At 37.1% G+C, this 13,181-nt stretch overlaps 1 protein-coding gene across 7 annotated transcripts in view; it reads right to left on the bottom strand.

The window, feature by feature from the left end:
* The window catches only part of PHF14 (PHD finger protein 14), a 167,955-nt gene that overhangs the window by 104,220 nt on the left and 50,554 nt on the right, over positions 1 to 13,181 (bottom strand). For all 7 annotated transcript variants that reach the window (XM_060184286.1, XM_060184284.1, XM_060184285.1 and 4 more), the window contains 3 exons: positions 12,203 to 12,306; positions 9,531 to 9,662; positions 6,841 to 7,009 (listed from right to left, as the gene is read on the bottom strand). In XM_060184286.1, coding sequence (XP_060040269.1) covers positions 6,841 to 7,009; positions 9,531 to 9,662; positions 12,203 to 12,306 — 405 coding nt within the window. The remainder of the gene's footprint in view (positions 1 to 6,840; positions 7,010 to 9,530; positions 9,663 to 12,202; positions 12,307 to 13,181) is intronic.

Here is a 13,181-nt window from a genome sequence, read left to right as displayed (position 1 = left end):
GTTCCAGGTGTCATCAGGATGCCGGCCAGACTTCCCTGGATTGAAGACCCCGCCAATATGTCCTGGAGCTCAGCTTCCCCAGAGACCCACCCTACTAGGGAAAGAGAAAGGCAGACTGGGAGCATGGACCGACCAGTCAACGCCCATGTTCAGCGGGGAAGCAATTACAGAAGCCAGACCTTCTACCTTCTGCAACCCACAATGACCCTGGGTCCATGCTCCCAGAGGGATAGAGAATGGGAAAGCTATCAGGGGAGGGGGTGGGATATGGAGATTGGGCGGTGGGAATTGTGTGGAGTTGTACCCCTCCTACCCTATGGTTTTGTTAATTAATCCTTTCTTAAATAAAAAAATTAAAAAAAAACAATAAAACAACAAGGGCAACAAAAGGGAATGAATAAATAAATATTAAAAATAATTCACAAAAAAAAATAAAATAAAAAAATAAAATGTTATTTTCTAATATTTTAAAAAATATTTTATTTATCTGTTTAATTGACACTGAGAAATATATAGAGAGAAATGGGGAGATAGAGTGGGAAAAAGTTACTTGCAGCATTGCTTGTGACGCTTTCCCTCTGCAGGTAGAAACTAGGGGCTGAACCTCAGTCTTTGTGCATTGTAGTATATGTGCTCAACCAAGCGCACCACTGCCTGGGCCTCTTGTACTTTTTTTTTTTTATGCCGATCCTTGCACTTTGCACCACATGCACTTAACCCGCTGTGCTAATGCCTGGAAGAAGGAGGCTCTCTTCAATAAATGGTACTGGGAAAACTGGGTTGAAACATGCAGAAGAATGAAATTGAACCACTTTATCTCACCAGAAACAAAAATCAACTCCAAATGGATCAAAGACTTGGATGTTAGACCAGAAACTATCAAATACTTAGAGGGAAACTTTGGTGGAACACTTTCCCACCTAAACCTCAAGGACATCTTTGATGAAACAAACCCAATTGCAAGGAAGACTAAAGCAAAAACAAACCAATGGGACTACATCAAATTGAAAAGCTTCTGCACAGCCAAAGAAACTATCAAACAAACAAAGAGACCCCTCACAGAATGGGAGAAGATCTTCACATGCCATACATCAGACAAGAGACTAATCACCAAAAGAGCTCAGCAAACTTAGCACAAAAAAACAAATGACCCCATCCAAAAATGGGCAGAGCATATGAACAAGACATTTACTTCAGAGGAGATCCAAAAGGCTAACAAACATGAAAAACTGTTCCAGGTCACTGATTGTCAGAGAAATGCAAATAAAGACAACATTGAGATACCACCTCACTCCTGTGAGAATGGCATACATCAAAAAGGACAGCAGCAACAAGTGCTGGAGAGGCTGTGGGGACAGAGGAACCCTTCTGCACTGCTGGTGGGGATGTAAACTGGTCCAGCCTCTCTGGAGAACAGTCTGGAGAACTCTCACAAGCTAGACATATACCTTCCATATCCCAGTAATTCCTCTCCTGGGGATACACCCCAAGGATTCCATAATGCCAAATCAAAAAGATATGTGTACATCTATGTTCATAGCAGCACAATTCATAATAGCTAAAACCTGGAAGGAACCCAGGTGCCCAACAACAGATGAGTGGCTGAGAAAGTTGTGGTATATATACACAATGGAATACTATGCAGCTATAAAGATCAATGAACCCACCTTCTCTGACCCATCTTGGACAGAGCTAGAAGGAATTATGTTAAGTGAGCTAAGTCAGAAAGATAAAGGTGAGTATGGGATAATCCCACTAGTCAACAGAAGTTAAGAAAGAAGAACAGAAAGGGAAACTAAAAGCAGGATCTGATTAAATCGAGAGTAGGGCACCAAAGTAAAAACTGTGGTAAGGGGGAGGGTGGACATTCTGCTTCCCGGAGCAGCGGGAGGGGGGGGGGGTGTTGGTTGTGGGGGTGGGTAGGTGGGATGGAACACAGTCTTTTGGTGGTGGGAATGGTGTTTACGGACACTCCTATTAAAGCATAGTCATATAAAGCACTATTTATGAGAGGGAAAATTGATCATATGTCTCAAATTTTTAAAACACAAACTGAGTCTTTTTAATACATAGGCTGAGTCTTCAATATGTTTACTCTCAAACCTCTAGACCAGGTAGAACATAAGCCACTGGTGGCACAGCTATACACAAGATGCTGGGTATTATACAGCAAACCCTAACAAAGGGACTTTTCAAAGTTAACCGAATTACCAAATAATGTGATGATAACAATAACAATTCATTGTCTTCTTGAACCCTAAGACAGCAGGAACCCCATATTTTCACTGTAGAGCCTATATTTCCTCCAGTCCTGGAACCTTAGGGTGGGGCCCACTTTCCTTCATGCTGCTCTCAATTCAAATCAAATAATACTGCATCTGCGGAATGCAACCTAATCAATGCAATAAGTGCCACCCCAGCATGCTTCACTTCAGACTGTGTCCAGAAACTTCAGGTGTGGAATGACAGCCCTTCAGCTTCATTACTTGGGTGAGACCTTTCCTTTCATAGTATTCTCTAATTCCATTCCAGGTGGTCCACTCCCCAATAAAGTCCCCAAAGCTAGATATAGACCAGGTCCCCTGAGATAGAGCATATGTTCGCACATGTTCATAAACCAGGGAAAAATACATACCTGAAAGCAGAAGTACACAAGAGTCTGCAGTGAGCACCCCCAACACTTCATCTGCACTATTTCAGCCTTTAGGTCCATGATTGTTCAACAATTTGCTTGGCTTTGTATGTTAACTCTCTTTTCAGCCGCCAGGTTCCAGATGCCAGCATGAAGCCGACCAGGCTTCCCTGGACAGACGACCCCACCAATATGTCCTGGAGCTCCACTTCCCCAGAGACCCACCCTACTAGGGAAAGAGAGAGGCAGACTGAGAGTATGGATAGACCAGTCAACACTCATGTTCAGCGGGGAAGCAATTACAGAAGCCAGATCTTCCACCTTCTGCAACCCACAATGACCCTGGGTCCATACTCGCAGAGGGATAGAGAATGGGAAAGCTATCAGGGGAGTGGATGGGATATGGAGATCGGGTGGTGGGAATTGTGTGGAGTTGTACCCCTCCTATCCTTCGGTTTTGTTAATGTCTCCTTTCTTAAATAAATAAATAAAAAGAATGTGTATTCCATTATTGGTGGTGAAAAACTCTGAAAATGACCAGAAGGTCTAGTCTGTCCATCTCTTTATTTAATTCTCTTGTTTCTTTGTTGATTCTCTGTTTTACTGATCTAAGTGTGAGAGTGGGGTGTTAAAGTCTCCCACTATTATTGTATTACTATTGATGTATTTTTGAAGTTCTTTTAGTAGGTGTTTGATGTATTTAGATGGTCCCTCGTTGGGTGCACATATGTTAATAATTGTTAAGTCTTCTTGGCTGATTGATCCTCTAATCATTATGTAATGACCTTGCCTATCTTTTATTACTTTATTTAATTTAAAATCTATTGTGTCAGAGATGAGAATGGCTGTTCCTGCCTTTTTGTTGTTGTTGTTGTCCATTAGCCTGTATGATAGTTTTCCATACTTTCACTTTCTGTGTTTATCTTGTTGAGTCAGATGAAATTCTTGCAAGCAGCATATGCTTGGGTTATGTTTTCTGATCCATCCTCCCACTCAGTGCCTTTTGATGGGTGAGTTTAATCCATTGACATTTACTGATATTATAGATTTAACGTAGTGCCATTATTCAACAATTTTTTATTTGCTGATATATTGCAAGTATTATAGTGATGTTCTTGTTTGTAAGAAGTCTTTTAGAACCTCTTTTAGGGCAGGCTTGGTGATGGTTGCCTCATTTAACTGTTGTCTGAGAATGTTTTAATCCCTCCATCTAGTTTGAATGAAAGTCTAGCAGGATATATTATCCTTGGTTGAAACCCTTTTTCATTCAGGGTTCGATAGATATCTTGCCATTCTCTCCTAGCTTTTAGAGTTTGAGTGGAAAAGTCTGCTGATAGTCTTATGGGATTTTCCCCTGTATGTGACTTTTTGTTTCTCTCTTGCAGCCTTTAGGATTCTTTCTTTATCCTTACTTCTTTTCACTGTGACTATGATGTGTCTTGGTGTCTTCAGGTCTGGGTTGATTCTGTTTGGGACTCTCTGGGCCTCTTGAATCTTAATGTCCTTTCTGTTGTTCAGGTCTGCGAAGTTTTCTTCTATAATTTCCTCTAGAATGTTTACTTCCCCTTCCTCTCTTTCTTCCTCTGGCAGGCCAATTATACGAGTGTTACTTCTTTTGAGATCATCCCATATGTCTCTATTGTTGTTTTCAGTGTCTCTCAATCTCTTTTTGAGCTCTTTTACCTCTTTCTTTGTTTTCTCTAGCTCATCCTCTGTCTGCCTAATTCTGTTTTCTGCTTCTATTAGTCTGCTTTCCCTTCCCTCAGCTTTTCTTCATTTTAGCTATTTCAGCTTTCAGTTCTCTAATTACCTCAAGGTAGCTAGTATTTTCCTTGAGGGCCTCATCTGTTGTTTCCCTAGTTCTGAGAGCCCTTTCCTCCATAGTTGTCTTCATTTCTGTGATTATTAAATTTACTATTGCTTGCATACTTTTCTTATCTATGGTTACGTCTCACTGATTTGTAGTTTCTTTTGGGCTCTTGTCTTCATTCATTGTAGTAGCAGTTTTATTTACTCTTGGTTTAACCAGTTTCTTCTTTTTTTGATATGTTTTTTATTTTTATTGTCTGTTGTGTTGGGTAGTATGCCAGCTCCCCTGGCTTAAAGCTTCTGTCTCTAATCCTGCTTAACTAAGCACCGACATGCCTGCATGGCACTGGTTTGATCCCACCCAAAGCTGCGGTCTATTGACATAAACCACTGTTAACTAAGCACCACCCTCCCTCCAGGGCATTAGTTTAATCACCACTGGTTCACATGCCTTTTTGCTCCGCCCCCTCTCCTTGTCACACCCTGATTTTCACCAGTCTCTTTTTTCACTCCACCTTCTCTACGTCACACCCTGTTTCCACCCTACTTGGCTAGTATATATTCAAGCTGCTTTTCTGAGTAAAAACACTTGGAATTGCTTTCCGGCTCTGAGAGTTCCAGAGTGTATCTCCTGTGACATTAGTGCAGCACGAGTTCCTGACCCCTCTCCCACGCAGCAGTCTAGATTGGCTCCAGTTGAGTTCTCTCCAATCCAGAGAGCACTTGCTCGGGAATAAGCACCCTCAGGCTATCCCGGCACTGTTGTTCCTCAGTTGTTGTGTTTCGAGTAAAAGCCATACTATACTAAATGCCTTTATGACAAATGCAGTCACCAACCTCGGAAATTACAATAGTAACTGAAGCAAGGATTGAAGCAGTTTAATCAGTACCAGTTAGCCAAACAATGCTTCTGGTCCAAGAAAAAAAAGCAACCAAATCCAAATGAAAAAGAAAGAGAAAGGAAAAAAGGTATAGCAAGAATAGACAATTGTGCAAATCTACTGTCTACTGTAAATTCTAAGGGTAGCAATAGGAGAAAAGAAAGTAGAGAAGAGACACAGACAACGAATCCACTCTGAGTCAGATTTCTTCCCCCAAATAATTCACAAATGAGTATCAGTGAATTCAAAAAGCAGAAGGAGGAAGGAAGAAAAGAAGACAAGAATGAGAAAACAAAGAGAAAAGAAAAGAAAAAATAGAGCAGTGAAAGGAAAGAGAGTTTTTGTTTGTTTTAAATTAGCTAGGAGAAGGGAGAAGGGGGAGAGTGGATAGAGGAGGTAGGTAGAGTGAAGCAAGTTCCTCTCACAATGGATAGAACACCCAGTCACCTAGCAATGGAAAATACACTAAGAGTTAATTTTGGTCAACTTGAAGGGGGGGGGAGGGGCACGCATATATATAATAGTAATAATAAAACAGAACAGAGTAAAAAAAAACCCTAACAGTCAGCTTGGATGGCTCCCAATTGGCTCAGGCATCCTGAGCAAAGACAACAAGTGTTAAAAAAAAAAAATCCAGGTAGTCTTTCCCAGGTGGGGTTGAGGCTCTGATTGGTCAGATATTTGTTACACTGACTGGGCTTGAGCCACTTACAAATTAAAAAAAAAAGAGCAAAGTGAATCATAAAGGAAAAGGATTAGAATGACACCCCCTGGTGAGCCAGGAATCTTGGTAAAGTAAAAAGCTCAGCAGGGAGCCTGCTAATAGCAGCTATCCAGCCCCAGGGGTCTGGCTATGGGGGGTGAGAGGGGTGCACTTTGTAAATAATCAGAAAATTTCCTTTCTTTTTTCTGTTTTCTAACCCAAATTGAGCTATAGTCACCTCCTTGGCGTCACACTTAGAACACCTTATTCCCCGTCCTGCTGAAGGCCAGGTATCCTACCCTAACCAGAAACTGTTGTTGGAGCTCACGCCAGCAGCTGCTTCCAAGTCACCATCTTGGCTCCCACCCACCCCAATTTTATGTTTTAAGTTGAATGAACAACAAACTTCTCATATATGCACAGCTCATTTTATAATATAAATTTAAAGATGACTAAAAATAATTAATAGCAATACACAAGTTTCTTCCTTTGGATCTAAGTTTCTTTCTTTCTGGCTCCTTCTAACCTCTTAAAATTTGGCATGAGAATATATATATATATATATATATATATATAATCTTTACTTATTTATTGTATAGAGACAGTCAGAAATCAATGGGAAGGGGGAGACAGAAAGGAAGAGACAAGAGAAACACTGTAGCATTGCTTGACCATTCGTAAGCTTTCCCCTATAGGTAGGAACCATGGCCACTAACCTGGGTTCTTGTGCATTGTATTGCATGTTATGCTCAACCAGGTGCATCACCACCCAGCCCCACCTTAGAATATTATAATAATTACAATAAATAAATTACCGTATTTCTTATAGGAATCTTCTTGGGTTCTGGGGGCATATCCTGTGGAACAAATTTCACTGGTTCCTTAATCTGCCTCCTTGATCGTTTGGTCCCATCTGGTAAGGTTTCCATGGCCATGTCTGTTTCCATGTCACTACTCCCTGCTTGGTCACATTCTGAACACTGCCTACATAAAGAAAATGTATACATAAGTTTATATATTTATCATTGCCATGTAGTTTTTACAAATACAAAATTCACACATATATATGTAATATATATATATATATATATATATATATATGGAATATATAAAAATATATAAAAAGGTGGCTCAACAGACAGATTTCAGCACTACATATCCTAGAGTGGCACTAAGATATCTTTCCTGCTCACTTAATATATAATAATTTATGAAAGTATATATAAATACAGGATATATAAGGATTGCAGTCATTATATAGTTACTTTTGGGAGATCATAACTACTCCTTATGTAAAAAATATTGTGTCACTTGAGAATCAAAGTCTTGGAGGTTAGGTGGCAGCATAACCAGTAGATGGTAAATGTTGCAATACCCAAGGACATGAGTTCAAGTTCCCAGTCCCCACCTACAGGGGGGAGCTTCACAAGAGGTGAATCAGTACTGCAGGGTTTCTCTTTCTCTTTTCTCTATCTCCAACTTCACTCTCAAGTTCTGTCTTTATCCGATAAATAATAATTTAAAAAAATGGAAAGTTAGTCTTTTACTAACCCTGACTCTACTTGTAAAAGCTATATTATTATCCTAAGACAAGCTATGTTAAATCTATCAGCTAAGAACATTACTTTTAAAGACTTAAATGTTAACAAATAAACATGATAGTAATAAAAGAGAAAACACAAATTCAGTTATTAAGGAATTTGTTAAAGTAGCATTTTGATACATAGTAAAGATAGAAGAATAGGTAATATCCCAAAAGGGATTAAAAAGTCAAACAGAAAATAGTTCATAAAGACCAACTAGAACTAAACTAAGTATAAACAGTGAACATGCTGCATGCTGTACAAGATATATTGTAACTTGCTGTTCTACCATCTGTATTTTCACTAGAAGATATTATTAAATACAGATGTTAAGGATTTGAAAGGCTAATTTTATTTTAATAAATAGTACTATAAATTTGGCTTTGCTTGATTAAAATAGCTTACTCCTATGTTAAAAAAAAAAATCAGATAGGATGCTGAGAAGACAGCATAATGGTTCTGCAATAAAGACATTCGTGCCTGAAGCTATGAGCTCCCAGGCTCAATCACAAAGGTCCAAGGTTGAACCTCCAGCACCACCATAAGCCAGAGCTGAGCTGTGTTCAAGTATAGATGGATGGACGGATGGATGAATAAAATAATTTTCCTAATAAACAGAAGAAGAGGCTGAAATATGAAATAATAAACCACAAAAGAATGTTTGTGTCTGGGAAACACATATGACCTATTATGTATTACCATCTAAGAAGTGGGCTTCATTACAATCTAGAACTATTATGGGGGTGTATATTGGTTCACCTAGTAGAGCACACAGGTTAACATGCACAATGAACCAGGTTCAAGCCCCTGGATACCACGTATGGAGGATAGAAGCTGCCAGAACACTGAAGTAGTGCTGTAGGTATCTCTCTCTCTCTCTCAGCAGGTATCTGCCCCTCCCACCTCAATTTCTTTGTCTCTATCCTAAAATAAAAATTACAGAACTATAAAGGTAAGTTTCTCCTGACCTATATTTCTCTAGCTATTCTATTAAATTTGAACACCTGCCTTTCTCTTGGACTGAAAATAAGGTGAAATTAAAGCTCACTATAGACATCATAAGCTTTCATCAAACATCTATAATGATTTGATATGCCTCAGTTAATGAAAAAATAATTAAGGGACCAGGTGGTGATGCACCTGGTAAGTGCATGCTACCATGTCCAAGGATCCAGGTTTAAACCCCTGGCCCCCAAATGCAAGGAGGGGAAGTTTCACTAGTGGTGAAACAGTGTTACAAATATCTCTCTCTCTCCCTCTCAATTTCTGCCTCTATCCAAAATAAATAAACAAAATAAAGTAAAAATAAAATAAAATAGACACATGTTAAATGTTTCTAGATTTGCAAAGAATGGTCAGATTTATAATATAAGAGAAATGAAAAATATGAGAACTTCATAAATTAACTGTCATTAATTTAGGAATAAAACAAATAAAAGCATGAATACTGAGCTATTCTCAATAAACTAAATCTTAAAACAAAATTTAAGAATTTAGTAAATTCTAATAATAAAGACAACTATGAACCCAAGCCTTGAGGATCCACTGGATGGAAGAAAAAACCAAAAAGACTTAATCAAAATTCATTAAAAAAAAAAACACCTATACCATTAAATCATTTAACACTGTAATATTTATATCCTATGTGCTCTCAACAGAAAAAGTAAAAAAGGAGTTATATGAAGTGATGGCTATTTTAGCTTGAATGTGGTAATTATGCCAATGTATATATATATATATATATTCTATAAATATTTTTTCTCAATTATACCTAAATAAAGTCAGATTAATATTTATGAAAATGAGTTTAAATTGTGCCAAAATTTATTATGAAACAATAACATATAACATAAAATACCATCCTATCTAGGAAACAAAGCATAAACCATTTCTAACATTTCAATTCACTCTACTGTACTTACCAATAACTATTTTTGGTCTTCCTTGGCATCCTTGTAAGAGGAGGGTCCAGACAGCCAAGATGATAATGGAGTTTACAAGTGTCACACAATAAAAGAAGATGCTGATCATGATTCTTCTTACAAATTCCACAACTTTGAATAAAGGTCGTCAAAAAGGGTTAGAATACTAAATTTCATCACAAGTTAACTTTCACCTTATCTTTTATATTTCAAAATCTCACCCAGCTAGCATTTTGTTGACATGAAATAATTTTTCATAAAAGTGTTATTTTAAAATATTAGTAACTAAATTTTAGAATATATAAAATATTTTGGATCTAGCATGTTTTAGTCTAACTATATAGTCAAACTTTCCAGAGAAAGTATTTTAAACCTTTTAGAGATATTTATTCTACACATCAACTTTGTTTTCATTATCATTAATATCTATTTAGCATTAAGTCAATTTTTCTATAGAAACATATGTGATGGGCCAGACTGTGGAACACCTAGTTAAGTGTACATGTTACCCTGTGAAAGGACCCAGGTTAAAGCTGCCAGTTCCCACCTGAAGGGGGAAAGCTTCATTTCAGGGCTACTCTTTGTCTTACTCTCCCTTCCATCCCCCTTTCCTCTCAATTTCTCTCTGTCCTGTCAAACAATAAATAAATGAAAAAGAAAAAAAATTAAAAAGAAACATGAGAAAAATAATTTTCTAAAACTACAAAATAAACTATTTCAATAACATAATTCAGCTTCTGGTCTATCATTTGCTGTAAGATTTTTTTTTTTCCTCAATGCACTGCTCTGGCATATATGTGGTATTGGGAATTATACAATATATTCATATTTATATACATCTTATATAAGATTTTTAAAGAGCTTCCAGGGCTATTGAAACTGCTCACTTGGAAAGTGTGCCGCTTTCCCATGTGTATGACCCACGTTCAAGCACAGATGCCTCACTGGAAGCTTCAGTGCTGTGGTGTTTTTCACTCTCTCCTATCACTCTGCCTTTCTGTATCTAACAAGATAAAAAGTAAGCTTCCCACATATAATTAAGTACTTTTAAATATCAGGCTTTGAGACTTTACAATATACCAACTGATATTTAAAGAACCAGGGTTACAATTTTGCTCAGCCACTACTTTGTAGATTAACTTTTAAAAATATTTTGTTTATTGGAAAGAGGCAGAGAGAAAATGAGATCAAAGGAGGAGATAAGAGAAGAAGAGAGGCAGAGAGACATCTGCAGCATGCACAAAGGTTTTTTCCCCTGCAGGTGGGGACTAGGGCTTGAACACAATTTAATTTTAAGTAAATATCTTGTGTGCAAAAGAGCAACTTAACTACTACTGAGAATAGGAGTTTTCAAGCATCATGGTCTGAAAATATGAGGTATATTCATGTTGGGAATAGAAAAAGGAAAAAGTTGTTGACAACCTTACAAAGCCATCCAACTACAAAAACAGCAACAATGTCCGTATTTTCTTAGTACTTCTAGAAATAGACCACACACATGCTCACAACAACCAGTGTTTGGTCTCCAAGTTATTCAAAAGATAAGAAAAGAACACCTTGGGGCTGGGTGGTGGTATACCTGGTTGCACACACATGTTACAAGGCATAAGGACCAAAGTTAGAGCCCCCAGTTCCCACCTCCAGGTGGAAAAATTTGCAAGTTTTGGTGAAACAGGGCTGTGGGTATCTCTTAATCTCTCTTCCTATCTCCCCCTTCCCTTTTGATTTCTGTCTCTATTCAATAAATAAAGATAAAAAAAATTTAAAGATCACCTAAGATATCCTCTGAAATTAAAATACTCATAGGCAGAGTCCAAAGATAGTAATGTGCTCAGGGCTTCAAATGAGCCAACTTTGGAAAAGCTGAACTAAACATGTGCTATTCTCACACTGTACACTAAGAAGTTAGAGGGCTTTAACTCACATTTCAAGGAACTTACTTATTACTACTTACACAGGGAGCATCCAATGAATGAATGGAAAATTGTAGAAATTGGTATCATCATAATTACTCCTATTTCTCATAAGGTAAGAAAAACTGGGAGAGTATTTATGTATTTGTATACACAAGTATATGTGATAATATACAGTTATGTACAGCTTCTTCTAACTTTTTCTCATCTCATCAATAAAATAAGCCACATGAAAAAATGTAAGATCCTACCAATTTAAGCATATAAAAAAAATCTCAATTATATAAATTACTATTGTGGTGAACACTGTTAAATACTGAGTGTAAATGTAAAGAATGAAAATACTCTAAAACCAAAATTACTATAGGTAAGCATAAAGAAGATAAAATGGCAGATTCAAATCTAAATCTTTACTTCATGAAATATTTCTATACAAATACAATAGATTCACATTGTATTTACAAATGATTCCCATCACTACCTAAAGGCAAATACAAAGCTCTAAAGTTCATTCAAGTAAAATGAATTTTACATTTATTTAATATCATCCTCAATATTTAACAAAATAATTACCAGTTTTATCAAAAGCAGTTTCTCAATATTTTAAGGAATAAAAAAAACAGGAATGTATCTTTGATTAAGGTGTTATCATTTTCACAAAATAAAGTATGTTTAAATTTAAATTCTGATTGGGACATTAATTCTAAAATATTCATTTACACATACAAAATGTTAATCATTTGTAATTTCGTTACTTGCCTATAAAGTACTGTAGGAAGAATAGATGTTTTTTGTGTGCCTCCTTCTTTTTTACTTGGTTTTCTTTCTTTGGGTGCTCGCAAAATTGCCGGTATATTCAACTTCTATTGATTTGAACAAATGTAGTTTATATCGTTTCAAAGAAGAAATAGAGAGCAATATTTTCTCTACTTGCCACTCAAGTCAAGTAAATATACTAGAATTATGAGGGAAAAATCAATTTTGCCAACTATCAAATTGGAAAAAAAAGTAAAATTTCACTTTTGTCTGTCACTTTCACTTGTAACATCCCCCACCCCGTTTTTCAACCTTTTTTAATTATTGGTTATTTAATCATGATCGACAAGATTGTGGGATAAGAAGGGTATAATTCATACAATTCCCACCACTAGCATGCCATGTCCCATCCCCTCCTCTGGCAGCTTCCCTATTCTTTATCCCTCTGGGAGTATAGACCAAAAATCTCTATGGGGCACAGAAGATGGGAGGTCTGACTTCTGTAACTGCTTCTCTGCTGGACATGGGTGTATAATACATACTCTCATTTATTTCAGAACACTAAAACATATAAAAATGAAGCCCCTCCTTTAGACCTATAAAGTGAAGTACAAGGACAGGTATGCAGGGAAACTAGTACCAAGGAAAGTACACTTGACAAAAAAGAACATTAAAGCTGTTTGTTTTCCTCAACATCTTAGCTACACTGGCGCTCCATAGGTTAATTAGAAAAATTATCTTATTGGACCAAACTCCCTACAAAGCAAATGAGATTCTCTTTGGATTTCTACTAATCTTTAGTATGTTTGCTTCTCAGACAGCAACTATCTATCAAAGTCATTTCTATGTGGCCTGGAGAGTCGGCATCTGTTCAACCAACTGGAAAAAGGTATCATCCAAGGAAGATAAATGAATTCTGTTTCTGTTTATTTTATATTTGCACAAGGAAATTCTGAAGTTCTGTTAAAAGCCATTTAGCAAA

Source organism: Erinaceus europaeus, unplaced genomic scaffold (genome assembly GCF_950295315.1).
Source record: "Erinaceus europaeus unplaced genomic scaffold, mEriEur2.1 scaffold_225, whole genome shotgun sequence".
Classification (NCBI taxonomy): Eukaryota; Metazoa; Chordata; class Mammalia; order Eulipotyphla; family Erinaceidae; genus Erinaceus; species Erinaceus europaeus.
The sequence above is the reverse complement of the archived record's forward strand: the minus strand, read 5'-3'. Positions and strand labels throughout refer to the sequence as shown.